Genomic DNA, 26,573 nt, shown 5'->3' with positions numbered 1-26,573 from the left:
AGCGAGAGTGAGTGAGTGAGAGAGTTAAAGGGAGAGAGTGAAAGGAGGAGTGAGAGAGGTTAAAGAGAGAGTGAGGGAGAGAGTTAAAGGGGGTGAGAGAGAGTTAAAGGGAGAGTGAAAGGGGGGAGGAGAGCGAGAGTTAAAGAGAGGGTTAAAGAGAGAGAGGAGAGAGGTAAAGGAAGAGTTAAAGAGATAGAGTTAAAGGGAGTGAGAGAGAGTTAAAGAGAGAGAGGTAAAGGAAGAGTTAAAGAGAGAGAGAGAGAGTTAAAGAGAGAGAGTTAAAGAGAGGGAGTTAAAAGAGAGAGTTAAAGAGAGAGAGAGTTAAAGAGAGAGTTAAAGAGAGAGAGGAGAGAGGTAAAGGAAGAGTTAAAGGGAGAGTGAGAGAGAGGTAAAGAGAGAGTTAAAGAGAGAGAGTGAAAGGGGGAGGAGTGAGAGAGTTAAACAGAGAGAGGTAAAGGAAGAGTTAAAGAGAGAGAGTTAAAGGGGGAGGAGTGAGAGAGAGGAGAGAGTTAAAGAGAGAGAGAGTTAAAGGGAGAGTGAAAGGGGGAGGAGAGAGAGTTAAAGAGAGAGTTAAAGAGAGAGTTAAAGAGAGAGTTAGAGAGAGTTAAAGAGAGAGAATTAAAGGGAGAGAGAGAGTTAAAGAGAGAGAGTTAGAGAGAGAGTTAAAGGGAGAGAGAGAGTTAAAGGAAGAGTTAAAGAGAGAGTGAGAGAGAGTTAAAGAGAGAGAGTTAGAGAGAGTTAAAGGGGAGGAGTTAGAGAGGGAGAGAGGTAAAGGAAGAGTTAAAGAGAGAGAGAGAGTTAAAGGGAGAGAGAGAGTTAAAGAGAGAGAGTTAAAGAGAGAGTTAAAGAGAGAGTTAAAGAGAGAGTTAGAGAGAGTTAAAGAGAGAGTTAGAGAGAGAGAGTTAAAGAGAGAGAGTTAAAGAGAGAGTTAAAGAGAGAGAGAGTTAAAGGGAGAGAGAGAGTTAAAGGAAGAGTTAAAGAGAGAGTGAGAGAGAGTTAAAGAGAGAGTTAGAGAGAGTTAAAGGGGGAGGAGTTAGAGAGGGAGAGAGGTAAAGGAAGAGTTAAAGAGAGAGAGAGAGTTAAAGGGAGAGAGAGAGTTAAAGAGAGAGAGAGTTAAAGAGAGAGTTAAAGAGAGAGAGAGAGTTAAAGAGAGAGTTAAAGAGAGAGAGTTAAAGAGAGAGAGAGAGTTAAAGGAAGAGTTAAAGAGAGAGTGAGAGAGAGTTAAAGGGGGAGGAGTTAGAGAGGGAGAGAGGTAAAGGAAGAGTTAAAGAGAGAGAGAGAGTTAAAGGGGGAGGAATGAGAGAGAGGAGAGAGTTAAAGAGGAGTGAGAGAGTTAAAGGGAGAGTGAAAGGGGGAGGAGAGAGAGTTAAAGAGAGAGTTAGAGAGAGAGTTAAAGAGAGAGTGAGAGAGAGTTAAAGAGAGAGAGTTAGAGAGAGTTAAAGGGGGAGGAGTTAGAGAGGGAGAGAGTTAAAGGAAGAGTTAGAGAGAGAGAGTTAAAGAGAGAGAGAGAGTTAAAGAGAGAGAGAGTTAAAGAGAGAGTTAAAGAGAGAGTTAGAGAGAGAGTTAAAGAGAGAGTTAAAGAGAGAGAGGAGAGAGGTAAAGGAAGAGTTAAAGAGAGAGAGAGAGTTAAAGGGAGTGAGAGAGAGTTAAAGGAGAGAGAGAGAGTTAAAGGAAGAGTTAAAGAGAGAGTGAGAGAGAGAGTTAAAGAGAGAGTTAAAGGGGGAGGAGTTAGAGAGGGAGAGAGGTAAAGGAAGAGTTAAAGAGTGAGAGAGAGTTAAAGAGAGAGAGAGAAGGAGGAGTGAGAGAGAGTTAAAGAGAGAGAGAGAGTGAGGGAGCGAGTTAAAGGGGGAGGAGTTAGAGAGTTAAAGGGAGAGAGGTAAAGGAAGAGTTAAAGAGAGAGTTAAAGGAAGAGTTAAAGGGAGAGAGAGTTAAAGAGAGAGTGAGAGAGAGTTAAAGAGAGAGTTAAAGGAGGAGTTAAAGAGAGAGTTAAAGGGAGAGAGAGGTAAAGGAAGAGTTAAAGGAAGAGTTAAAGAGAGAGAGAGTGAGGGAGCGAGTTAAAGGGGGAGGAGTTAGAGAGTTAAAGAGAGAGAGGTAAAGGAAGAGTTAAAGAGAGAGAGTTAAAGAGAGAGTTAGAGAGAGTTAAAGGGGGAGGGAGTTAGAGAGGAGAGAGGTAAAGGAAGAGTTAAAGAGAGAGAGTTAAAGGGAGAGAGAGAGAGGAGGAGTGAGAGAGAGTTAAAGAGAGAGAGAGAGTGAGGGAGCGAGTTAAAGGGGGAGGAGTTAGAGAGTTAAAGAGAGAGAGGTAAAGGAAGAGTTAAAGAGAGAGTTAAAGAGAGAGTGAGAGAGAGTTAAAGAGAGAGTTAAAGGGGGAGGAGTTAGAGAGTTAAAGAGAGAGAGGTAAAGGAAGAGTTAAAGAGAGAGTTAAAGGAAGAGTTAAAGAGAGAGAGTTAAAGAGAGAGTTAAAGGAAGAGTTAAAGGGAGAGAGAGAGAAGGAGGAGGAGGAGGTCCCAGCTGGTTGCGGCATTGGCGGCGTACAGGAGGCGGCCATTGTTAGTGAGCAGCTGCAGAGAGACGAGGTGAGTGGTGGTGGTGGTGAGTAGTGGTGTGTGTGGTGGTGAGCGGTGAGTGTGGTGTGTGTGGTGTGTGTGGTGAGTAGTGGTGTGTGTGGTGAGTAGTGGTGTGTGTGGTGGTGAGTGTAGTGGTGGTGAGTGTGGTGGTGGTGGTGGTGAGTGTAGTGGTGGTGGTGAGTGTAGTGGTGGTGAGTGTAGTGGTGGTGAGTGTGGTGGTGGTGAGTGTGGTGGTGGTGGTGAGTCTAGTGGTGGTGGTGAGTGTAGTGGTGAGTGTAGTGGTGGTGGTGAGTGTGGTGGTGAGTGTGGTGGTGGGGAGTGTAGTGGTGGTGAGTGTGTTGGTGGTGGTGGTGAGTGTGGTGGTGAGTAGTGGTGAGTAGTGGTGAGTGTAGTGGTGGTGGTGGTGAGTAGTGGTGAGTGTGGTGGTGGTGGTGAGTGTAGTGGTGGTGAGTGGTGGTGGTGGTGGTGGTGAGTGTGGTGGTGGTGAGTGTGGTGGTGGTGAGTGTAGTGGTGGTGGTGAGTGTAGTGGTGGTGAGTGGTGGTGGTGGTGAGTGGTGAGTGTGGTGGTGGTGAGTGTAGTGGTGGTGGTGAGTGTAGTGGTGGTGGTGAGTGTGGTGGTGGTGGTGAGTGGTGGTGAGTGTAGTGGTGAGTGGTGGTGGTGGTGGTGAGTGTGGTGGTGGTGAGTGGTGGTGGTGAGTGTGGTGAGTGTGGTGGTGGTGGTGAGTGTAGTGGTGGTGGTGAGTGTAGTGGTGGTGGTGAGTGTGATGAGTGTGGTGGTGGTGAGTGTAGTGGTGGTGAGTGTAGTGGTGGTGAGTGTGGTGGTGGTGAGTGTAGTGGTGGTGGTGGTGAGTAGTGGTGAGTGTAGTGGTGGTGGTGAGTGGTGGTGAGTGTGATGAGTGTGGTGGTGGTGGTGAGTGGTGGTGATGGTGAGTGTAGTGGTGGTGAGTGTGGTGGTGGTGAGTGTAGTGGTGAGTGTGGTGGTGGTGGCGGTGAGTGTCGTGGTGGTGAGTGTAGTAGTGGTGGTGGTGAGTGTGGTGAGTGTGCTGGTGGTGGTGAGTGTGATGGTGGTGGTGAGTGTGGTGGTGGTGAGTGTAGTGGTGGTGGTGGTGAGTGTGATGGTGGTGGTGAGTGTAGTGGTGGTGGTGGTGAGTGTGATGGTGGTGGTGAGTGTGGTGGTGGTGATGGTGAGTGTGGTGGTGGTGAGTAGTGGTGGTGGTGGTGGTGAGTGTAGTGGTGGTGGTGGTGAGTGTGGTGGTGGTGAGTGGTGGTGGTGGCGGTGGTGAGTGTGGTGGTGGTGAGTGTGGTGAGTGTGGTGGTGGTGAGTGTAGTGGTGGTGGTGAGTGTAGTGGTGGTGGTGAGTGTGATGAGTGTGGTGGTGGTGAGTGTAGTGGTGGTGAGTGTGGTGGTGGTGAGTGTAGTGGTGGTGGTGGTGAGTAGTGGTGAGTGTAGTGGTGGTGGTGAGTAGTGGTGAGTGTAGTGGTGGTGGTGAGTGGTGATGAGTGTGATGAGTGTGGTGGTGATGGTGAGTGTAGTGGTGGTGAGTGTGGTGGTGAGTGTAGTGGTGAGTGTAGTGGTGGTGGCGGTGAGTGTCGTGGTGGTGAGTGTAGTAGTGGTGAGTGTGGTGAGTGTGGTGGTGGTGGTGAGTGTGATGGTGGTGGTGAGTGTGGTGGTGGTGAGTGTAGTGGTGGTGGTGGTGAGTGTGATGGTGGTGGTGAGTGTGATGGTGGTGGTGAGTGTAGTGGTGGTGGTGGTGAGTGTGATGGTGGTGGTGAGTGTAGTGGTGGTGGTGAGTGTAGTGGTGGTGAGGAGGTGAGTGTGGTGGTGGTGAGTGTAGTGGTGGTGATGGTGAGTGTGGTGGTGGTGAGTAGTGGTGGTGGTGGTGGTGAGTGTAGTGGTGGTGAGTGGTGGTGGTGGTGAGTGGTGGTGGTGGCGGTGGTGAGTGTGGTGGTGGTGAGTGTGGTGGTGGTGGTTAGTGTGGTGGTGGTGAGTAGTGGTGGTGAGTGGTGGTGGTGAGTGTAGTGGTGGTGGTGGTGGTGAGTGTGGTGGTGGTGGTGAGTGTGGTGGTGGTGAGTGTGGTGGTGGTGAGTGTGGTGGTGGTGGTTAGTGTGGTGGTGGTGGTGGGTGGTGAGTGGTGGTGGTGAGTGTGGTGAGTGTGGTGGTAGTGAGTGTAGTGGTGGTAGTGGTGAGTGTAGTGGTGGTGAGTGTAGTGGTGGTGGTGGTGAGTGTAGTGGTGGTGAGTGTAGTGGTGGTGGTGAGTGTAGTGGTGGTGGTGAGTGTCGTGGTGGTGAGTGTGGTGGTGGTGGTGAGTGTAGTGGTGGTGGTGAGTGTGGTGGTGGTGGTGAGTGTGCTGGTGGTGAGTGTAGTGGTGGTGGTGAGTGTGGTGGTGGTGAGTGTGGTGGTGGTGGTGAGTGTTGTGGTGGTGGTGAGTGTGGTGGTGAGTCTAGTGGTGGTGGTGGTGAGTGTAGTGGTGGTGAGTGTAGTGGTGGTGGTGAGTGTAGTGGTGGTGGTGAGTATAGTGGTGGTGGTGAGTGCAGTGGTGGTGAGTGTAGTGGTGTTGGTGAGTGTAGTAGTGGTGGTGAGGAGGTGAGTGGTGGTGGTGAGTGTAGTGGTGGCGAGTGTCGTTGTGGTGGTGGTGAGTGTGGTGGTGAGTGTAGTGGTGGTGGTGGTGAGTGTCGTGGTGGTGGTGAGTGTAGTAGTGGTGGTGGTGGTGGTGAGTGTAGTGGTGGTGATGGTGAGTGTCGTGGTGGTGGTGGTGAGTGTAATGGTGGTGGTGAGCTCCTCACACAATCCAGCCTGGTTAAACCCAGGATGGATCGTAAGCAGGCCAGCCTAAATGTTTCTAACCGGCGAAGATGTTCCATTAGGGGGGTCCACGTTTCGCAAGCGTAGAGAAGGGAGGGAATGACCGTGGCCGAGAAGACCTGAAGCTTAGTGCGGAGCGACAGACCAGGTAGCTTCCACACAGCTTTACGCAACCGATGAAAATATATTGCCGCTCGACTGATTCGGAGTGAGAGCTCTGCTGTTCAACTGGAGCCGGTCATGAGCACACTGCCCAGGTATGGGAAACTCTCCACTCTCTCCACAACTGCCCCATCACCGATTGGGAGTTGTGGGGGTGGAGTGTCCGATGGTACAAAATACCCAGGCAGGTGCTTAGTTTTGGTGGGGCTGAAGGTAAGGCCCCATCTCTTAGTAGCATGCTCCAGTCTCAGCAGCAGCGTCTCCAACTCCTCCTGAATGAGCAGCTATTACCAAATCATCGGCATACATAACGTGGTCGAGCAATAGGGAGCTATCCCTTGACCGCACCCGGGCATCGATCAGCCTCCCATTATATCGGTACCAAATGGATATTCCTCCGGTCCAGCTATTGAAGGCTTCACGAACTACGTGGTCAAAATAGATGTTAAATAATGTGGGAGCCAGAGGACATCCCTGTCGCACCCCAAGGTGTACAGGGAATGGCTCTGACTCCCAGCCACGTAGTTTTACCCAGGCCCGCTCACCATCATGAAGGTCCTTAATGATCGTGAGCAGAGGGTCAGGGACTCCAAAAGCACGAAGAACAACCCAGAGCCCAGGCCTTACTGATGGTATCATAGGCCTTGACCAGGTCAATAAAGCAGAGATGTAGGTCTTGTTGGAATTCCCTACATCTCTGCTGTAGCAGACGGACAGAAAATATGGCATCTGTGCAGGACCGCCCTTTCCTGAAACCGTATTGGGGCTCCGCAAGCCTCTCCTCAGCATGCCTGGCAAGGCGATGTTGAATAATCCTTGCCAGGACCTTTCCCGGCACACTGAGGAGTGAGATGCCCCTGTAGTTGTTACAGTCTGTGCGGTCCCCCTTCTTAAAGAGGGGGACCACCAGGGCATCCTTCCAATCCTGCGGAACCCGTCCAGTGGTCCAGACTATTGTTATGATGTCATGTAGGGCAGTCTGTGCACAAACGCCACTCTCGCTCAGCAAGGTCCCATCGGTGAGCTCCTCCAGCAGGCAAGGCTGCGTTGGCTGGGCCATGTAGCACGCATGTCCAGCCACCGCATGCCGAAACAGCTTTTGTTTGGCCGGATCGAGGGGGCTAAACGGGCGCGGCACGGGCTAGAGAAGAGATGGAGTGATGTGGTACAGGAGGACGTGGAGCTGAGTGGACTTGCCGATGACTGGTACCAGCGGTGTCAAGATCGGCCTCTGTGGAGGAGGCTCGTGAAGGACGCTGCTGGGTAGTTGGAGGCAGTCGCCCTCCAACAACAACGGAGGGCGGAGGAGCGACGCTCACAACAACGAGCGGAGCGCCGGGTGGCTAAAGCACAGCAGGATGGCACAGTAGGGGGCACAGGTGGTGCATCAGCCAGTCATCTCAGTCAGTCAACCCGTGGCACCTGGGTCTGCCCCTTGACCTCCTGCCAGCGGGCGTTCGACACTCCACGTGGCCTCAGGGTGCACATGGCCTGGCACAAGCGTCGTGGTGACGTCACCGCCACTTAGTGTCGAATGGCGGTTGTTGTTGTTGTTGAGTGTGTGTGTGAGTGTAGTAGTGGTGGTGGTGGTTGTTGTTGTTGCTGCTGCCGCTGCAGGTGGTGAGCATCTGGTGAGCATCTGGCGAGGGATCTTCTGCCGCTGGTGGTGAGGATCCGGTGGCGGTGGTGGTGAGGGTGAGGAGCTGGTGAGGAGGAGCTGGTGAGGGTGAGGAGCCGGTGGTGGTGGTGGTGGTGAGGAGGAGGGGCGATGCCATTGGTACGCTCTTTCTCGGTGACATCCCTGACGGGCCTGAGCGCCTGGCAGGATGACGACGTTCCGGACGACAGCCACGTGGTGCTCTTCGAGGTCGCCTGGGAGGTGGCCAATAAGGGTGCGTGCACCTAGGCTGGCGCAGACACGCACGCGCGCTCACTCATTTGCTCGCGAGCTAGACCAGGGAACTTTGTGTGTGTGTGTGAGTGTTTATGTGTGTGTGTGTCTGTGTAGTGGTTACCGCTACGCTGCGCTATGAACCTGGCTACCCGGGTTCGATTCCCGCTCACGGTCAACACCACCAGTGACGATTATCTGAACCGGTCCCGGGCCTCCCCCTAGGTCGACTCAGCCTCAAATGAGTACCTGGTGCGGTGTGTGAACATCGCCACTGGGGAGACAAAGCCGGCCGGGCGTGGTGCTGGCCACCCACCCCCTCGTGTGCCACGGTGCCTGTAGCCTTCCATAGATGCTGCTCGCTAACAGCACTTGCCCCTACAGGGGAGAGAGTGGAGAGAGAGGGGAGGGAGAGGGGAGAGAGAGGGGAGAGAGAGGGGAGAGAGAGTTGAGAGAGTGGGGAGAGGGGGGAGAGGGGATAGAGAGTGGAGAGAGTGGAGAGAGAGTGGAGAGAGAGAGTGGAGAGAGAGTGGAGAGAGAGAGTGGAGAGAGAGAGTGGAGAGAGAGAGTGGAGAGAGAGAGTGGAGAGAGAGAGTGGAGAGAGATAGTGGAGAGAGAGAGTGGAGAGAGAGAGTGGAGAGAGAGAGTGGAGAGAGAGAGTGGAGAGAGAGAGCGTGGAAAGAGAGAGTGGAGAGAGAGAGTGGAGAGAGAGAGTGGAGAGAGAGAGTGGAGAGAGAGAGTGGAGAGAGAGAGTGGAGAGAGAGAGTGGAGAGAGAGAGTGGAGAGAGAGAGTGGAGAGAGAGAGTGGAGAGAGAGAGTGGAGAGAGAGAGTGGAGAGAGAGAGTGGAGAGAGAGAGTGGAGAGAGAGAGATGGGAGAGTGGAGAGATGGGAGAGTGGAGAGAGAGAGTGGAGAGAGAGAGTGGAGAGAGAGAGTGGAGAGAGAGAGTGGAGAGAGAGAGAGGAGAGAGAGAGTGTAGATAGAGTGGAGAGAGAGTGGAGAGAGAGAGTGGAAACTCTCCCCACGTACCTGGGCAGTGTGCTCATGGACCGGCTCCGGTTTGACAGCAGAGGTCTCGCTCCGAATCATTTCGGGGGGCATTACCTTTTTCATCGGCTGCGCAACGCTGCTGCGTGGAAGCTCCCTTGGCAAGGCCGGTCTCTGTCGCTCCGCACGAAGCTTCGGGTCCGTCTCGACCACGGTCAAAAGATGCCCTTCATGGAAACATCCGTGCTGGTTTGAAAGGGTGGTGGCTGGCCTTGCCTCCGATTATTAGTCCCGGGTTTACCCCAGGCCGGTCTCGCAGCGTTGAGGAGCTCGCAGATCGGAGGAAGTGGGGTGAATGAGTGGCCGGGGTGAGTTATTGGTTGACTGGGTGCATGATCGGGTGAGTGAGCGAGCGAGCGAGGGGGTGAGCGGCTGAGTGATCGAGTGAGCGAGGGGGTGAGTGGGTGAGCGAGTGAGCGAGGGGGTGAGTGGACGAGTGGGTTAGTGAGCGAGGGGGTGAGGGGGTGGGTGAATGAATGGCTGAGTGAGTGAGTGAGCGGCTGAGTAGGTGAATGAATGGCTGAGTGAGTGAGCAGCTGAGTGAGTGAATTAATGGCTGAGTGAGTGAGTGAGCAAGGGGGTGAGCGAGTGAGTGAGTGAGCGAGTGGGTGAGTGGCTGAGTGATTGAATGAATGGCTGAGTGAGTGAGTGAGCGGCTGAGTGAGTGGCTGAGTGAGTGAATTAATGGCTGAGTGAGTGAGTGAGCGGCTGAGTGAGTGGCTGAGTGAGTGAATGAATGGCTGAGTGAGTGAGTGGCTGAGTGAGTGAATGAATGGCTGAGTGAGTGAGCGGCTGAGTGAGTGAGCGGCTGAGTGAGTGAGCGAGGGGGTGAGTGAGCGAGGGGGTGAGTGAGCGGTGACGATTATCTGAACCGGTTCCTAGGCCTCCCCTAGGTCGACTCAGCCTCAAATGAGTACCTGGTGTAGCAGGTGTGAAGTAGTGAACATCGCCACTGGGGAGACAAAGGCGGCCGGGCGTGGTGCTGGCCACCCACCCCCTCGTGTACCGTTCCGGCCTTCATAGGCGCTCGCTCACAGCACTTGCCCCTACAGTCTGTTAAGGCCACACGGGGGATCTTTGTCTTTGTGTGGTGGTGGTGGTGGTGGTGACGGAGAGGTTTGGTGGTGGGTTTGGGGTGCTGTTTGAATGAGGGGGATTGTTGGTGGTGGTGGTTGTTGGTGGTGGTGGTGGTTGTTGTTGGTGGTGGTGGTGGTGGTTGTTGTTGGTGGTGGTGGTTGGTGGTGGTGGTGGTTGTTATTGGTGGTGGTGGTTGTTGTTGTTGGTGGTGGTGGTTGGTGGTGGTGGTGGTGGTTGTTGTTGTTGGTGGTGGTGGTTGGTGGTGGTGGTTGTTGTTGGTGGTGGTGGTGGTGGTTGTTGTTGGTGGTGGTGGTTGTTGTTGGTGTTGGTGGTGCACGGTTCCCCTCCACGCCACCCGACACCCACACACGGCTGGACAGGGTGGTAGCACACACACAGACACACACAGACACTCACACACACACAGGCACACACACACAGACACAGACACACACAGACACACACAGACACTCACACACACACAGACACACACACACAGACACACACAGACACTCACACACACAGACACACACACACAGACACACACAGACACACACACACAGACACACACAGACACTCACACAGACACACACACACAGACACACACAGACACTCATAGACACACACACACAGACACAGACACACACAGACACACACAGACACACACAGACACTCACACACACACAGACACACACAGACACACACAGACACTCACACACACACAGACACACACACAGACACACACACACAGACACACACAGACACTCACACACAGACAGACACACACAGACACACACACACACACAGACACACACACACAGACACTCACACACAGACACTCACACACAGACACACACACACAGACACTCACACACAGAGACACACACACACACAGACACACACACACAGACACTCACACACAGACACTCACACACAGACACACACACACAGACACTCACACACAGACACTCACACACAGACACACACACACAGACACTCACACACAGAGACACACACACACACAGACACACACACACAGACACTCACACACAGACACTCACACACAGACACACACACACAGACACTCACACACAGACACACACACAGACACACACACACAGACACTCACACACAGAGACACACACACACAGACACACAGACACGCACACACAGCAACAACAACCGCCATTCGCCACTCAGTGGCGGTGACATCACCACGACGCTTGTGCCAGGCCATGTGCACCTTGAGGCCACGCGAAGTGTCGAACGCCCGCGGGCAGGAGGTCACGGGGCAGACCCAGGTGCCACGGGTCGACTGACTGAGATGACTGGCTGATGCACCACCTGTGCCCCCTACTGTGCCAACCTGCTGTGCTTTAGCCACCTGGCGCTCCGCTCGTTGTTCTGAGCGTCGCTCCTCCGCCCTCCGTTGTTGTTGGAGGGCGACTGCCTCCAACTGCCCAGTAGCATCCTTCACGAGCCTCCTCCACAGAGGCCGATCTTGACACCGCTGGTACCAGTCATCGGCAAGTCCACTCAGCTCCACGTCCTCCTGTACCACATCACTCCATCTCTTCTCTAGCCCGTGCCACGCCCGTTTAGCCCCCTCAATCCGGCCAAACAAAAACTGTTTCGGCATGCGGTGACTGGGCATGCGGGCTACATGGCCCAGACAGATAGACACACACACACAGACACACACACAGACACACACACACAGACATACACGCACAGACACACACGCACAGACACACACAGAGACACACACACAGACACACACACAGAGACACACACACAGACACACACACAGACACACACACAGACACAGACACACACACAGACACACACACACAGATACACACACAGACACACAGACACACCACACACAGACACACACACAGACACACACACAGACACACACACAGACACACACACAGACACACACACAGACACACACACACAGACACACAGACACACCACACACAGACACACCACACACAGACACACCACACACAGACACACAGACACACACAGACACACACACAGACACACACACGGGGTGGGGGTGGAGTAGACCAGGGCAGCCGTCCTGAAACCTCGGCTGTCGTTGTGGTTAATCTGGGCACGTGAAGTGCACGCTAAACATAGCCCTGGTGACAGCAGTGGTGGTGGTGGTGGTGATGGTGGTGGTGGTGACGGTGGTGATGATGGTGGTGACGGTGTTGGTGACGGTGGTGACGGTGGTGGTGGTGACAGCGGTGGTGGTGGTGACGGTGGTGATGGTGGTGGTGGTGGTGACGGTGGTGATGATGGTGGTGACGGTGTTGGTGACGGTGGTGATGGTGGTGGTGGTGACAGCGGTGGTGGTGGTGGTGGTGGTGACGGTGGTGATGGTGGTGGTGGTGACAGCGGTGGTGGTGGTTGATGGTGGGGGTGGTTGATGGTGGGGGTTGATGGTGGGGGTGGTTGGTGGTTGATGGTGGTGGTTGATGGTGGTGGTTGATGGTGGTGGTGGTGGGTGATGGTGGTGGTGGTGACGGCGGTGGTGGTGGTGACGGTGGTTGGGGTTGGTGGTTGATGGTGGTGATGATGGTGGTTGATGGTGGTGGTTGATGGTGGTTGTGGTGGTGATGATGGTGTTTGTGGTTGATGGTGGTGGTGGTGGTTGGTGGTGGTTGGTGGTGGTGGTTGATGGTGGTGGTTGATGGTGGGGGTTGATGGTGGTGGTGGTTGATGGTGGGGGTGGTTGGTGGTTGATGGTGGTGGTTGATGGTGGTGGTTGATGGTGGTGGTTGATGGTGGTGGTGGTGGGTGATGGTGGTTGATGATGATGATGGTGGTAGTTGATGGTGGTGGTGATGGTGGTTGATGGTTGTTGATGGTGGTGGTGGTGATGGTGGTTGATGGTTGTTGATGGTGGTGGTTGTTGGTGGTGGTGATGGTGGTGGTTGTTGGTGGTGATGGTGGTAGTTGATGGTGGTGGTTGTTGATGGTTGTTGATTGTTGTTGATGGTGGTGTTGTGTGGCAGTGGTGGCACCCCCACTAGCGGAGCCAGTGTCGGGGGCGGGGGGGGGAGGGTGGGAGTGAGGGGGTATCACGTGGTGCTGCCCCCCACAATGACACCATCAAAATCCCTACTTTCTATGGGATCGCTGGGGTTTATTAGCACAAAGTCGGCATTTTGCGACCCCATCCACTGCCACCGTGTAGCAGATTATCACGACGTGCCAGGGACTCTACGAGATGATAGGACAATAGTCCGAGCCCATAATTGGCAATAAGTAAACGGCAAAGCTGTTACAAGCGACTCACAAAATAGTTGTGCCCAGTGGCGTCTACAGAGTCCACGACTTGCCTGCAGGAAGGCATCGACACCTTCAGCGAGGGCGGTGGCGATGATCACTAACCACGAGGTGCGAACTCGACCCCTCGATCCATGTCTGCGTCATCGCCACACACGCGGCCAGTAACAAGGGGCAAGTCCTTGCTTACTAACAAGTCCTTACTAACAACTCTTTACTTACTAACAAGGTTTACTTACTAACAACTCCTTACTAACAAGTCCCTTACTTACTAACAACTCTCTACTTGCCAACAACTACTTACTAACAACTCTTTACTTACCAACAAGGCCTTACTTACTAACAAGTCTTGCTTACTAATAAGTCCTTGCTTACTAACAAATCCTTGCTTGCTAATAAGTCTTACTAACAAGTCCTTGCTAACAACTCCTTACTCACTAACAAGTCCTTGCTTACTAACAACTCCTTGCTTACTAACAACTCCTTACCTACTAACAACTCCTTACTTACTAACAACTCCTTACTTGCTAACAGGTCCTTACTAATAAGTCCCTTACTTACTAACAGGTCCTTACTAACAACTCTCTACTTACTAACAAGTCCTTGCTTACTAATAAGTCATTGCTCACAACTCCTTACTTGCTAACAAGTCTTGCTTACTAAGAAGTCTTACTTACTAACAAGTCTTATTTACTAATAAGTCCTTGCTAACAACTCCTTACTAGCAACTCCTTACTTACTAACAAGTCTTACTAACAACTCCTTACTTACTAACAAGTCTTATTTACTAATAAGTCCTTGCTAACAACTCCTTACTAGCAACTCCTTACTTACTAACAAGTCTTACTTACTAACAACTCCTTACTTGCTAACAACTCCTTACTAACAACTCCTTACTGACTAACAACTACTTACAAACAACTCCTTACTCACTGACAACTCCTTACTCACTAACAACGCCTTACTAACAACTACTTATTTACTAACAAGTCTTACTCACTAACAACTCCTTACTAACAACTACTTACTAACAACTACTTACTAACAACTCCATACTCACTAACAACTACTCACTAACAACTCCTTGCTCACTAACAACTCCTTACTCACTCACAACTCCATACTCACTAACAACTACTTACTCACTGACAACTCCTTACTTACTAACAACTCCTTACTCACTAACAACTCCTTACTAACAACTACTTACCAACAACTCCTTACTCACTAACAACTCCTTACCAACAACTACTTGCTTACTAACCAGCCTTGCTCACTAACAACTCCTTACTAACAACTCCTTACTAACAACTACTTGCTTACTAACAAGTCTTGATCACTAACAACTCCTTACTAACAACTCCTTACTACCAAGCCTTGCTTGCTAACAACTCCTTGCTAACAACTACTTATTAACAACTACTCACTAACAACTCCTTACTAACAACTCCTTACTAACAACTCCTTACTAACAACTGCTTTCACTTTTCAATGCTGGAGGGGTTTTCCCCCCCTACCGGCGAAGTCCTCGCTGAGCCCTACGAAGCCGGCAGAGACCTGAGTTCCACTCCCGCTCACTGCTACAAACACCAGCGGTGGCGATCACCTGAACCGGTCCTGGGACCTCGTCCCCTAGGTCGACTCGGCCTCAAATGAGCACCCGGTGTAGCGGTGTGTGAACATCGCCACTGGGGAGACAAAGGCGGCCGGGCGTGGTGCTGGCCACCCACCCCCTCGTGTGCCACAGTGCCGGTAGCCTTCATAGGTGCCGCTCGCTAACAGCACTTGCCCCTACAGTCTGTTCGAGGCTACACGGGGGACCTTTGTCTGTGTCTGTGTGTGAGGTGCTAGCTAACAGCACTTGCCCCTGCAGTTTGTTAGAGGCTACACGGGGGACCTTTGTCTGTGTCTGTGTGTGAGGTGATAGCTAACAGCACTTGCCCCTGCAGTCCGTTAGAGGCTACACGGGGGACCTTTGTCTGTGTCTGTGTGTGAGGTGATAGCTAACAGCACTTGCCCCTGCAGTCTGTTAGAGGCTACACGGGGGATCTTTGTCTGTGTCTGTGTGTGAGGTGCTAGCTAACAGCACTTGCCCCTGCAGTCTGTTAGAGGCTACACGGGGGATCTTTGTCTGTGTCTGTGTGTGAGGTGCTAGCTAACAGCACTTGCCCCTGCAGTCTGTTAGAGGCTACACGGGGGACCTTTGTCTGTGTCTGTGTGTGGGGAGCGATAGTGTAGCGGTTAGCGCGCTGCGCTATGAACCTGGCGACCCGGGTTCGATTCCCGCTCACGGCCAACACCAGTGACGATTATCTGAACCGGTCCCAGGCCTCCCCTAGGTCGACTCAGCCTCAAATGAGTACCTGGTGCGGTGTGTAAACATTGCCACTAGGGAGACAAAGGCGGTCGGGCGTGGTGCTGGCCACCCACCCCCTCGTGTACCGTTCCGGCCTTCATAGGTGCTCGCTAACAGCACTTGCCCCTACAGTCTGTTAAGACTATATGGGGGATCTTTGTCTTTGTTTGGTGCTCACTAACAGCACTTGCCCCTACAGCCCGTTAGAGGCTACACGGGGGATCTTTGTCTGTGTATAGGCGCTCCTAACAGCACTTGCCCCTACAATCTGTTAGAGGCTACACGGGGGAACTTTGTCTGTGTATAGGCACCCCTAACAGCACTTGCCCCTACAGTCTGTTAGAGGCTACACGGGGGATCTTTGTCTGTGTATAGGCGCTCCTGACAGCCCTTGCCCCTACAGTCTGTTAGAGGCTACACGGGGGATCTTTGTCTGTGTATAGGCACTACTAACAGCACTTGCCCCTACAGTCTGCTAGAGGCTACACGGGGGATCTTTGTCTGTGTATAGGCGCTCCTGACAGCCCTTGCCCCTACAGTCTGCTAGAGGCTACACGGGGGATCTTTGTCTGTTCTGGTGGTGGTGGTGTCGGATTGGGTAAGCGGTGTTTCCCTAAACGTGTGACATTTCACATCAGAGAGAGGGAGAGTGTTAGTGCATTAATAGAGCGAGAGAGAGAGAGGGAGTGTGAGAGAGAGGGAGTGAGAGAGGGAGTGTGAGAGAGGGAGTGTGAGAGAGGGAGTGTGTGAGAGAGGGAGTGTGAGAGAGAGTGTGAGAGAGAGAGGGAGTGTGAGAGAGAGAGAGTGTGAGAGAGAGAGGGAGTGTGAGAAAGAGAGGGAGAGTGAGAGAGAGGGAATGAGAGAGGGAGTGTGAGAGAGTGTGAGAGAGGGAGTGTGAGAGAGAGGGAGTGTGAGAGAGGGAGTGTGAGTGAGAGAGAGAGTGTGAGTGTGAGAGAGAGTGAGAGAGAGAGGGAGAGAGAGGGAGTGTGTGAGAGAGAGTGTGAGAGAGAGGGAGTGTGAGAGAGGGAGTGTGAGTGAGAGAGAGAGTGTGAGTGTGAGAGAGAGTGAGAGAGAGAGAGTGAGAGAGGGAGTGTGTGAGAGAGAGTGTGAGAGAGAGGGAGTGTGAGAGAGAGGGAGTGTGAGAGAGAGAGAGTGTGAGTGTGAGAGAGAGAGTGTGAGTGTGAGAGAGAGAGAGTGAGAGAGAGAGAGTGAGAGAGAGAGAGGGAGAGAGAGGGAGTGTGTGAGAGAGTGAGAGAGAGAGAGAGTGTGAGAGAGAGAGAGTGTGAGAGAGAGAGTGTGAGAGAGGGAGTGAGAGTGTGAGAGAGGGAGTGAGAGAGAGAGTTTGAGAGAGAGAGAGGGAGTGAGAGAGAGGGAGTGTGAGAGAGGGAGTGTGAGAGAGTGTGAGTGTGAGAGAGAGGGAGTGTGAGTGAGAGAGAGGGAGTGTGAGAGTGTGAGAGAGGGAGGGAGTGTGAGAGAGAGTGAGAGCGAGAGAATGAGAGAGGGATACATTTTTAAAAAAAACTACAAACTCAACTAATACTTTTTGTGAGAATAGCCGTGTGGACCACTCAGTTTCAAGGACAGTGCATCTACTATCAGAGAGTGTTTCTGTGTTCACACTCTGACCGCAAGTACTGTGGTGAATGCAGTGGCGTGCATCCTGGTGAAAAGGTTTCACTTTGGTGTTTTAAACAACTTGGCTAGAAAAAAGGGGAAAACCTGTTCTTATATTTTGGTCGTGGCAAAAGAAAGTTCCAAGATTAAATGTGTTGATATTTTGTAGTCCTACCAGGGTAGGAAGGCCGCACTTAGGTGCTGTGTCGATATTTTGTCAGAAGCCACCCTGGGCCATCGCGAATGAGCAGCTCAAGCAAGCGGCTGATGTCATCATCACGTGGGGATTGATAGCAGCAGACAAATACACACAGGCCCATAGAGAACCACACAGAGACTCATAGAGATTCACACAGAGACCCATACCCATAGAGACCCACACAGACCCATACTCATAGAGACCCACACAGAGACCCATACCCATAGAGACCCACACAGACCCATACTCATAGAGACCCACACAGACCCATACTCATAGAGACCCACACAGACCCATACTCATAGAGACCCACACAGACCCATACTCATAGAGACGCACACAGACCCATACTCATAGAGACCCACACAGAGACTCATAGAGATTCACACAGAGACCAATACCCATAGAGACCCACACAGACCCATACTCATAGAGACCCACACAGACCCATACTCATAGAGACTCACACAGACCCATACTCATAGAGACCCACACAGACCCATACTCATAGAGACCCATACTCATAGAGACCCACACAGAGATCCATACTCATAGAGACCCACAGAGACCCATACTCATAGAGACCTACACAGACCCATACTCATAGAGACCCACACAGACCCATACTCATAGAGACCCACACAGACCCATACCCATAGAGACCCACACAGACCCATACTCATAGAGACCTACACAGACCCATACTCATAGAGACCCACACACACCCATACTCATAGAGACTCACACAGACCCATACTCATAGAGACCCACACAGACCCATACTCATAGAGACCCATACTCATAGAGACCCACACAGAGATCCATACTCATAGAGACCCACAGAGAACCATACCCATAGAGACCCACACAGAGACCCATACTCATAGAGACCTACACAGACCCATACTCATAGAGACCCACACAGACCCATACTCATAGAGACCCACACAGACCCATACCCATAGAGACCCACACAGACCCATACTCATAGAGACCTACACAGACCCACACAGACCCATACTCATAGAGACCCACAAGGACCCATACTCATAGAGACCCACACAGACCACACAGACCCCTCCACCTTCAATTAACTACTACTAAACTACGAGATAAAACATGTATTAAGCTTGTGCCAGAGGCCCCGGGGGGATAGGCATCTGTGACGTCTCCTGGCCAAACCCCAATTGGCGGAGCCAGGAGACTGAATCCTTATCCTCGGGGTTCCTCCAGAAACAACGAAAAAACATTTCGTGTGGCTAAGTGGAATGTTCGAACGCTCACTGCGGAGGAGAGGCTGCTACTCCTCTGTCGGGAGCTGGACCGGTACCGCCTGGATCTCTGCGGCATTCAGGAGGTCCGGTGGACCGGCTCTGGCTCTTGCCACCATGAGGGGTGGACAGTCCTCTACTCGGGGCAGGAGACTGCCAAACAACAGGGAGTGGCTCTTCTTCTGAACAAAAGAATGAAGGGGGCGTGGGAGCATGGCAGTGAGGTGTGGGAAGCTGTAAGCCCCAGGCTACTTTGGGCTCGCCTTCCCATCAACCAGAGGCGAGGAGTGGTGGTCGTGGTTACTTATGCCCCCAGCAAAGACGAACATCCATGGAGGGATGCAGGCAAGGCCGATGAGTCGGATGCCTTCTATGACCTCCTATCACAGGTGTTGGCTAAAGTGGCCCCTCGGGATAGAGTCATCTTGTTGGGTGACTTCAATGCCTGAGTTGGTCATGATGCTGGCACCTGGTCTGGAGTGATTGGAAGGCATGGGCCAGATCAGCTCAATACCAACGGTAGGAGGCTGCTAGATTTTTGTGCAGCCCATGGGCTTGTAATTACCAACATGCTGTTCCGGCATCGGCGCATCCACACAACTTCATGGATGCATGCCGGGTCCAAGCAAGAACATCTGCTGGACTACGTAGTGACGGACCAGCAGATGCGAGCCCATGTCCTTGACACCAGGACCTACCGTGGAGCTGATCTGCCCACTGACCATCGACTTGTCATCTGTAAGAGGCGCCTGCCATTCTTCCACTCCGGTGGTGGGTGAACACCCAGGACCCCATTCAAACCCATGGTTTCAGTTATCTGATGAAAGTTCCAATGAGATTTTTTTATCATTGCTTGCGGCTGGAGTTGGCATTGTCCCCCACTCCTCCTGATGTTGAGGGGAAATGGACGAGGTTTAGGACTGTGGCTCATGCAGCTGCAATGGCTGCTTTGGGTACACGGTCCAAATCTCCCCAGAGACTCCGGCTGACAGAGGAGGTGTTGAGGCTTGCTGAAAAAAAGCGACAGGCCCACTGTCATCGGCTACAGAATCCCACGTCGGAGAATGAGGAGGCTTACCGCAGCCTTTGCTCGGAGGTTTGGAGAGCCGTGAGGTGCTGCAAGGATGGGTGGTGGTCGCGGGTTGTTGAGGAGATGGACTCTGCCTCAATGGCCCGCGATCACAAATCTCAATTTAATTCTATCAAAAAAGTAACCTGCAGTGTCACACCTATTACCATCATTAGGGGAAAGAACGGTGATCCAATCTCCGAACCCCAGGAACAGGTTTGCAGATTTGCTGAGAATTTCTGTGAGGTCCTGGGGGAGGGGAAATCTCTCAGCCTGGAAAACAACGTGGGACAAAGTGAGGATGACCCTGCCGAGGCTGCGGTGCCACAAATATTGGAAGAAGAAGTCACTCTCTGTGAGTGGCTAGCTGAGGTGCCATCTGTTGTGGAAGTACTGAAGGTGGAAAAGCGCCGGGCAGAGATACTTTCCTCAGCGAAATGCTGAGGGAGGGTGGCATTTGTGTGCAGACTGCTGTACAAAACATCATAACAACAATTTGTGTGCAGACTGCCGTACAAAACATCATAACAACAGTATGGACCACTGGACGGGTTCCGCAGGATTGGAAGGATGCCCTGGTGGTCCCCCTCTGTAAAACGGGGGACCGCACAGACTGTAACAACTACAGGGGCATCTCACTCCTCAGTGTGCTGGGAAAGGTCCTGGCAAGGATTATTCAACATCGCCTTGCCAGGCACGCTGAGGAGAGGCTTGCGGAGCCCCAATGCGGTTTCAGGAAATGGCGGTCCTGCACAGATGCCATATTTTCTGTATGTCTGCTACAGCAGAGGTGTAAGGAATTCCAACAAGACCTACATCTCTGCTTTATTTTCCTGGTCAAGGCCTATGATACCTTCAGTTGGCCTTGACCCTCTGCTCACGATCATTAAGGACCTTCATGATGGTGAGCGGGCCCGGGTAAAACTACGTGGCCGGGAGTCAGAGCCATTCCCTGTACACCTTGGGGTGCGACAGGGATGTCCTCTGGCTCCCACATTATTTAACATCTATTTCGACCACGTAGTTCGTGAAGCCTTCAATAGCTGTACTGGAAGAATTTTCATCTGGTACAGATACAATGAGAGGCTGATCGATGCCCGGGTGTGGTCAAGGGATGGCTCCCTATTGCTCAACCATGTTATGTATACCGATGATCTGGTAATTGCTGCTCACTCGGAGGAGGAGTTGGAGGCGCTGCTGCTGAACCTGGAGCTTGCCATGAAGAGGTGGGGCCTTACCATCAGCCCCACCAAAACTAATCACCTGCCTGCGTATTTTGTACCAACGGATACTCCTCCCCCACAACTCCCAATTGGTGATAGGGCAGTTGTGGAGAGAGTGGAGAGTTTCCCATACCTGGGCAGTGTGCTCATGACCGGCTCCGGTTTGAGAGCAGAGGTCACACTCCGAATCAGTCGAGCGGCATTGCCTTTTCATCGGTTGCGTAACGCTGTGTGGTAGCAATCTGTTCTGTCGCTCCGCACGAAGCTTCAGGCCACAGTCATTCCCTCCCTTCTCTATGCTTGCGAAACGTGGACCCCCCGAATGGAACATCTTCGCCGGTGAGAAACATTTAGGCTGCCCTCCTACAATCCGTCCTGGGTTTAATTAGGCTGGATTGTGTGAGAGCCCACAAATCCTTGAAAGATCTGGACCAAGTCCTATCGGTAAGCTCCGCTGGCAGGCAAGGCTGCGTTGGCTGGGTCATGTAGCTCGCATGCCCAGCCACCGCATGCCTAAACAAGTTTTGTTCGGCCAGATCCAGGGGGCTAAACGGGCACGGCACGGGCTAGAGAAGAGATGGAGTGATGTGGTACAGGAGGACGTGGAGCTGAGTGGACTTGCCGATGACTGGTACCAGCGGTGTCAGGATCGGCCTCTGTGGAGGAGGCTCGTGAAGGATGCTACTGGGCAGTTGGAGGCAGTCGCCCTCCAATAACAATGGAGGGCGGAGGAGCGACGCTCACAACAACGAGCGGAGCGCCGGGTGGCTAAAGCACAGCGGGTTGGCACAGTAGGGGGCACAGGTGGTGCATCAGCCAGTCATCTCAGTCAGTGGACCCGTGGCACTTGGGTCCTCCCCGTGACCTCCTGCCAGCGGGCGTTCAACACTTCACGTGGCCTCAACGTGCACCTAGCCTGGCACAAGCGTCGTGGTGGCGTCACCGCCACTTCGTGGCGAATGGCGGTAACTGTGGTGGTGGTGACTGTGGTGGTGACTGTGGTGACTCTGGTGACTGTGGTTGTAGTGGTGGTAGTGGTGGTAGTGGTGACTGTGGTGACTGTGGTTGTAGTGGTGGTAGTGGTGACTGTGGTTGTAGTGGTGGTGACTGTGGTTGTAGTGGTGGTGACTGTGGTTGTAGTGGTGACTGTGGTTGTAGTGGTGGTAGTCGTGGTGGTGACTGTGGTTGTAGTGGTGGTAGTGGTGGTAGTGGTGGCTGTGGTGGTAGAGGTGACTGTGGTGGTAGAGGTGACTGTGGTGGTAGAGGTGACTGTGGTGGTAGAGGTGACTGTGGTTGTAGTGGTGGTAGTGGTGACTGTGGTTGTAGTGGTGGTGACTGTGGTTGTAGTGGTAGTGGTGAGTGTGGTTGTAGTGGTGGTGACTGTGGTTGTAGTGGTTGTAGTGGTGGTGACTGGAGTTGTAGTGGTTGTAGTGGTCGTGACTGTGGTTGTAGTGGTGGTGACTGTGGCTGTAGTGGTGGTGACTGTGGTTTTAGTGGTGGTGACTGTGGTTGTAGTGGTGGTGGTGACTGTGGTTGTAGTGGTGGTGACTGTGGCTGTAGTGGTGGTGACTGTGGTTGTAGTGGTGGTGACTGTGGTTGTAGTGGTGGTGACTGTGGTTGTAGTAGTGGTGGTGACTGTGGCTGTAGTGGTAGTGGTGACTGTGGTTGTAGTGGTTGTAGTGGTGGTGACTGTGGTTGTAGTGGTTGTAGTGGTGGTGACTGTGGCTGTAGTGGTTGTAGTGGTGGTGACTGTGGTTGTAGTAGTGGTGGTGACTGTGGTTGTAGTGGTGGTGACTGTGGTTGTAGTGGTTGTAGTGGTGGTGACTGTGGTTGTAGTGGTGGTGGTGACTGTGGTTGTAGTGGTGGTGACTGTGGTTGTAGTGGTGGTGGTGTCTGTGGCTGTAGTGGTTGTAGTGGTGGTGTTGACGACGCTGTGACTGGGTGACTGTGGTTGTAGTGTTGGTGGTGACGACGCTGTGACTCTGGGTGACCGTGGTTGTAGTGGTGGTGGTGACGACGCTGTGACTCTGGGTGACTGTGGTTGTAGTGGTGGTGACTGTGGTTGTAGTGGTGGTGACTGTGGTTGTAGTGGTTGTAGTGGTGACTGTGGTTGTAGTGGTGGTCGTGACTGTGGTTGTAGTGGTTGTAGTGGTGGTGACTGTGGTTGTAGTGGTTGTAGTGGTGGTGACTGTGGTTGTAGTGGTGGTGACTGTGGTTGTAGTGGTTGTAGTGGTGGTGACTGTGGCTGTAGTGGTTGTAGTGGTGGTGACTGTGGCTGTAGTGGTTGTAGTGGTGGTGACTGTGGTTGTAGTGGTTGTAGTGTTGATGGTGACGACGCTGTGACTCTGGGTGACTGTGGTTGTAGTGGTGGTGACTGTGGTTGTAGTGGTGACTGTGGTTGTTATGGTGGTGACTGTGGTTGTAGTGGTGGTGACTGTGGTTGTAGTGGTGGTGTTGACGACGCTGTGACTCTGGGTGACTGTGGTTGTTATGGTGACTGTGGTTGTAGTGGTGGTGACTGTGGTTGTAGTGGTGGTGTTGACGACGCTGTGACTCTGGGTGACTGTGGTTGTAGTGGTGGTGGTGACTGTGGTTGTAGTGGTTGTAGTGGTGGTGACTGTGTTTGTAGTGGTGGTGGTGACTGTGGTTGTAGTGGTGGTGACTGTGGTTGTAGTGGTTGTAGTGGTGACTGTGGTTGTAGTGGTTGTAGTGGTGGTGACTGTGGTTGTAGTGGTGGTGACTGTGGTTGTAGTGGTGGTGGTGATGACGACGCTGTGACTCTGGGTGACTGTGGCTGTAGTGGTTGTAGTGGTGACTGTGGTTGTAGTGGTGGTGGTGACTGTGGTTGTAGTGGTTGTAGTGGTGGTGACTGTGGTTGTAGTGGTGGTGGTGACTGTGGTTGTAGTGGTGGTGACTGTGGTTGTAGTGGTTGTAGTGGTGACTGTGGTTGTAGTGGTTGTAGTGGTGGTGACTGTGGTTGTAGTGGTGGTGACTGTGGTTGTAGTGGTCGTGGTGGTGACGACGCTGTGACTCTGGGTGACTGTGGCTGTAGTGGTTGTAGTGGTTGTAGTGGTGACTGTGGTTGTAGTGGTGGTGGTGACGACGCTGTGACTCTGGGTGACTGTGGTTGTAGTGGTTGTAGTGGTGGTGACTGTGGCTGTAGTGGTTGTAGTGGTTGTAGTGGTGACTGTGGCTGTAGTGGTGGTGTTGACGACGCTGTGACTCTGGGTGACTGTGGTTGTAGTGGTGACTGTGGCTGTAGTGGTGGTGGTGTTGACGACGCTGTGACTCTGGGTGACTGTGGTTGTAGTGGTGGTGACTGTGGCTGTAGTGGTGGTGGTGTTGACGACGCTGTGACTCTGGGTGACTGTGGTTGTAGTGGTGGTGACTGTGGCTGTAGTGGTGGTGGTGTTGACGACGCTGTGACTCTGGGTGACTGTGGTTGTCGTGGTGGTGACTGTGGCTGTAGTGGTGGTGACTGTGGTTGTAGTGGTTGTAGTAGTGGTGGTGACTGTGGCTGTAGTGGTGGTGGTGTTGACGACGCTGTGACTCTGGGTGACTGTGGTTGTAGTGGTTGTAGTGGTTGTAGTGGTGACTGTGGTTGTAGTGGTTGTAGTGGTGACTGTGGTTGTAGTGGTTGTAGTGGTGACTGTGGCTGTAGTGGTGGTGTTGACGACGCTGTGACTCTGGGTGACTGTGGTTGTAGTGGTTGTAGTGGTTGTAGTGGTGACTGTGGCTGTAGTTGTGGTGGTGTTGACGACGCTGTGACTCTGGGTGACGCTTCTGCAGGCAAGGGCCTCGTGCATGGAATGACGTCGGAGGGGATCCCAGTCAAATCGCCCCGCCCCCCGGTGCCCCCCCCCCCGGTGCCCCCCCCCTGGTGCCCCCCCCCCTTCGCGATTTGGCGTCGCGACAAAAGTGTCCTCGTGGTGAGGCTCTCAACATAGCGGCGGCGGCGTCAGGTGACCACTGTGACGAGGTCGTGGGGGGTCACTGTGGTGGTGGTGGTGGTGACGATGGTTGTGGTGGTGGTGACGATGGTTGTGGTGGTGACGATGGTTGTGGTGGTGGGTGTGGTAGTGGTGGTGACGATGGTTGTGGTGTGTGGTAGTGGTGGTGACGATGGTTGTGGTGGTGGGTGTGGTGTGTGGTGGTGGTGGTGTGTGGTGGTGTGTGGTGGTGGTGGTGACGATGGTGACGATGGTTGTGGTGGTGGTTGTGGTAGTGGTGGTGACGATGGTTGTGGTGGTGGGTGTGGTGGTGACGATGGTTGTGGTGGTGGTGACGATGGTTGTGGTGGTGGGTGTGCTGTGTGGTGGTGGTGGTGACGATGGTTGTGGTGGTGGTTGTGGTAGTGGTGGTGACGATGGTTGTGGTGTGTGGTAGTGGTGGTGACGATGGTTGTGGTGGTGACGATGGTTGTGGTGGTTGTGGTGGTGTGTGGTAGTGGTGGTGACGATGGTTGTGGTGTGTGGTAGTGGTGGTGTGTGGTAGTGGTGGTGACGATGGTTGTGGTGGTTGTGGTGGTGTGTGGTAGTGGTGGTGACGATGGTTGTGGTGGTGGTTGTGTGTTGTGGTGGTGACGATGGTTGTGGTGGTGGTGACGATGGTTGTGGTGGTGGGTGTGGTGGTGTGTGGTAGTGGTGGTGACGATGGTTGTGGTGGTGGGTGTGGTGGTGTGTGGTAGTGGTGGTGACGATGGTTGTGGTGGTGGGTGTGGTGGTGTGTGGTAGTGGTGGTGACGATGGTTGTGGTGGTTGTGTGTTGTGGTGGTGATGACGATGGTTGTGGTGGTGGTTGTGGTGTGTGGTAGTGGTGGTGACGATGGTTGTGGTGGTGGTTGTGGTGTGTGGTGGTGGTGACGATGGTTGTGGTGGTGGTTGTGGTGGTGTGTGGTAGTGGTGGTGACGATGGTTGTGGTGGTGGGTGTGGTGTTGTGTGGTAGTGGTGGTGACGATGGTTGTGGTGGTGGTTGTGTGTTGTGGTGGTGACGATGGTTGTGGTGGTGGTTGTGGTGTGTGGTGGTGGTGACAATGGTTGTGGTGGTGTGTGGTAGTGGTGGTGGCGATGGTTGTGGTGGTGGTTGTGGTGGTGGTTGTGGTGGTGATAGTAGTGATGATGATGATGGTGGTAGTAGTGATGATGGTGGTGATGATGGTGGTGATGATGGTGGTGATGGTGGTAGTAGTGATGATGGTGGTGATGATGGTGGTGATGATGGCGGTGATGATGGTGGTGATGATGGTGGTGATGATGGTGGTGATGATAGTAGTGATGATGATGGTGATAGTAGTGATGGTTGTGGTGATGGTGGTGGTGGTGATAGTAGTGATGGTGGTGGTGGTTGTGCTGTGTGGTGGTGATGATAGTAGTGATGATGATGGTAGTGATGATGGTGATGATATTAGTGATGATGGTGGTGATGATGGTGGTGATGATAGTAGTGATGATGGTAGTGATGATAGTAGTGATGATGGTGGTGATGATGGTGGTGATGATGGTGGTGATGATGATGGTGGTAGTAGTGATGATGATGGTGGTAGTAGTAGTGATGATGGTGGTGATGATGGTGGTGATGATGGTGGTGATGATAGTAGTGATGATGGTAGTGATGATAGTAGTGATGATGGTGGTGATGATGATGGTGGTGATGGTGATGGTGGTAGTAGTGATGATGATGGTGGTAGTAGTAGTGATGATGGTGGTGATGATGGTGGTGATGATGATGGTGGTGATGATGGTGATGATGATGGTGGTAGTAGTAGTGATGGTGGTGGTGATGATGATGATGGTGGTAGTAGTGATGATGGTGGTGATGATAGTAGTGATGATGATGGTGGTAGTAGTAGTGATGATGGTGGTGATGATGGTGGTGATGATGGTGGTGATGATAGTAGTGATGATGGTAGTGATGATAGTAGTGATGATGGTGGTGATGATGGTGGTGATGATGATGGTGGTAGTAGTGATGATGATGGTGGTAGTAGTAGTGATGA

The 26,573-nt window shown here is 52.7% G+C and overlaps 1 protein-coding gene across 1 annotated transcript in view; it reads left to right on the top strand.

Annotated features, from left to right (window-relative positions):
• Positions 1-2,234: 2,234 nt before the first annotated feature.
• Positions 2,235-26,573, top strand: part of LOC142922901 (glycogen [starch] synthase, muscle-like) — a 92,369-nt gene continuing 68,030 nt past the window's right edge. Inside the window, exons 1-2 of the mRNA XM_076063844.1 lie at positions 2,235-2,573; positions 7,146-7,420. Coding sequence (XP_075919959.1) covers positions 7,297-7,420 — 124 coding nt within the window. The 5' untranslated portion in view covers positions 2,235-2,573; positions 7,146-7,296. The remainder of the gene's footprint in view (positions 2,574-7,145; positions 7,421-26,573) is intronic.

Source organism: Petromyzon marinus, unplaced genomic scaffold (assembly GCF_048934315.1).
Source record: "Petromyzon marinus isolate PM22_M1 ecotype Great Lakes invasive population unplaced genomic scaffold, UKy_Petmar_22M1.pri1.0 PM_Scaffold_201, whole genome shotgun sequence".
NCBI classification, from domain to species: domain Eukaryota; kingdom Metazoa; phylum Chordata; class Hyperoartia; order Petromyzontiformes; family Petromyzontidae; genus Petromyzon; species Petromyzon marinus.
This window is presented reverse-complemented; position numbering and strand designations above follow the sequence as displayed.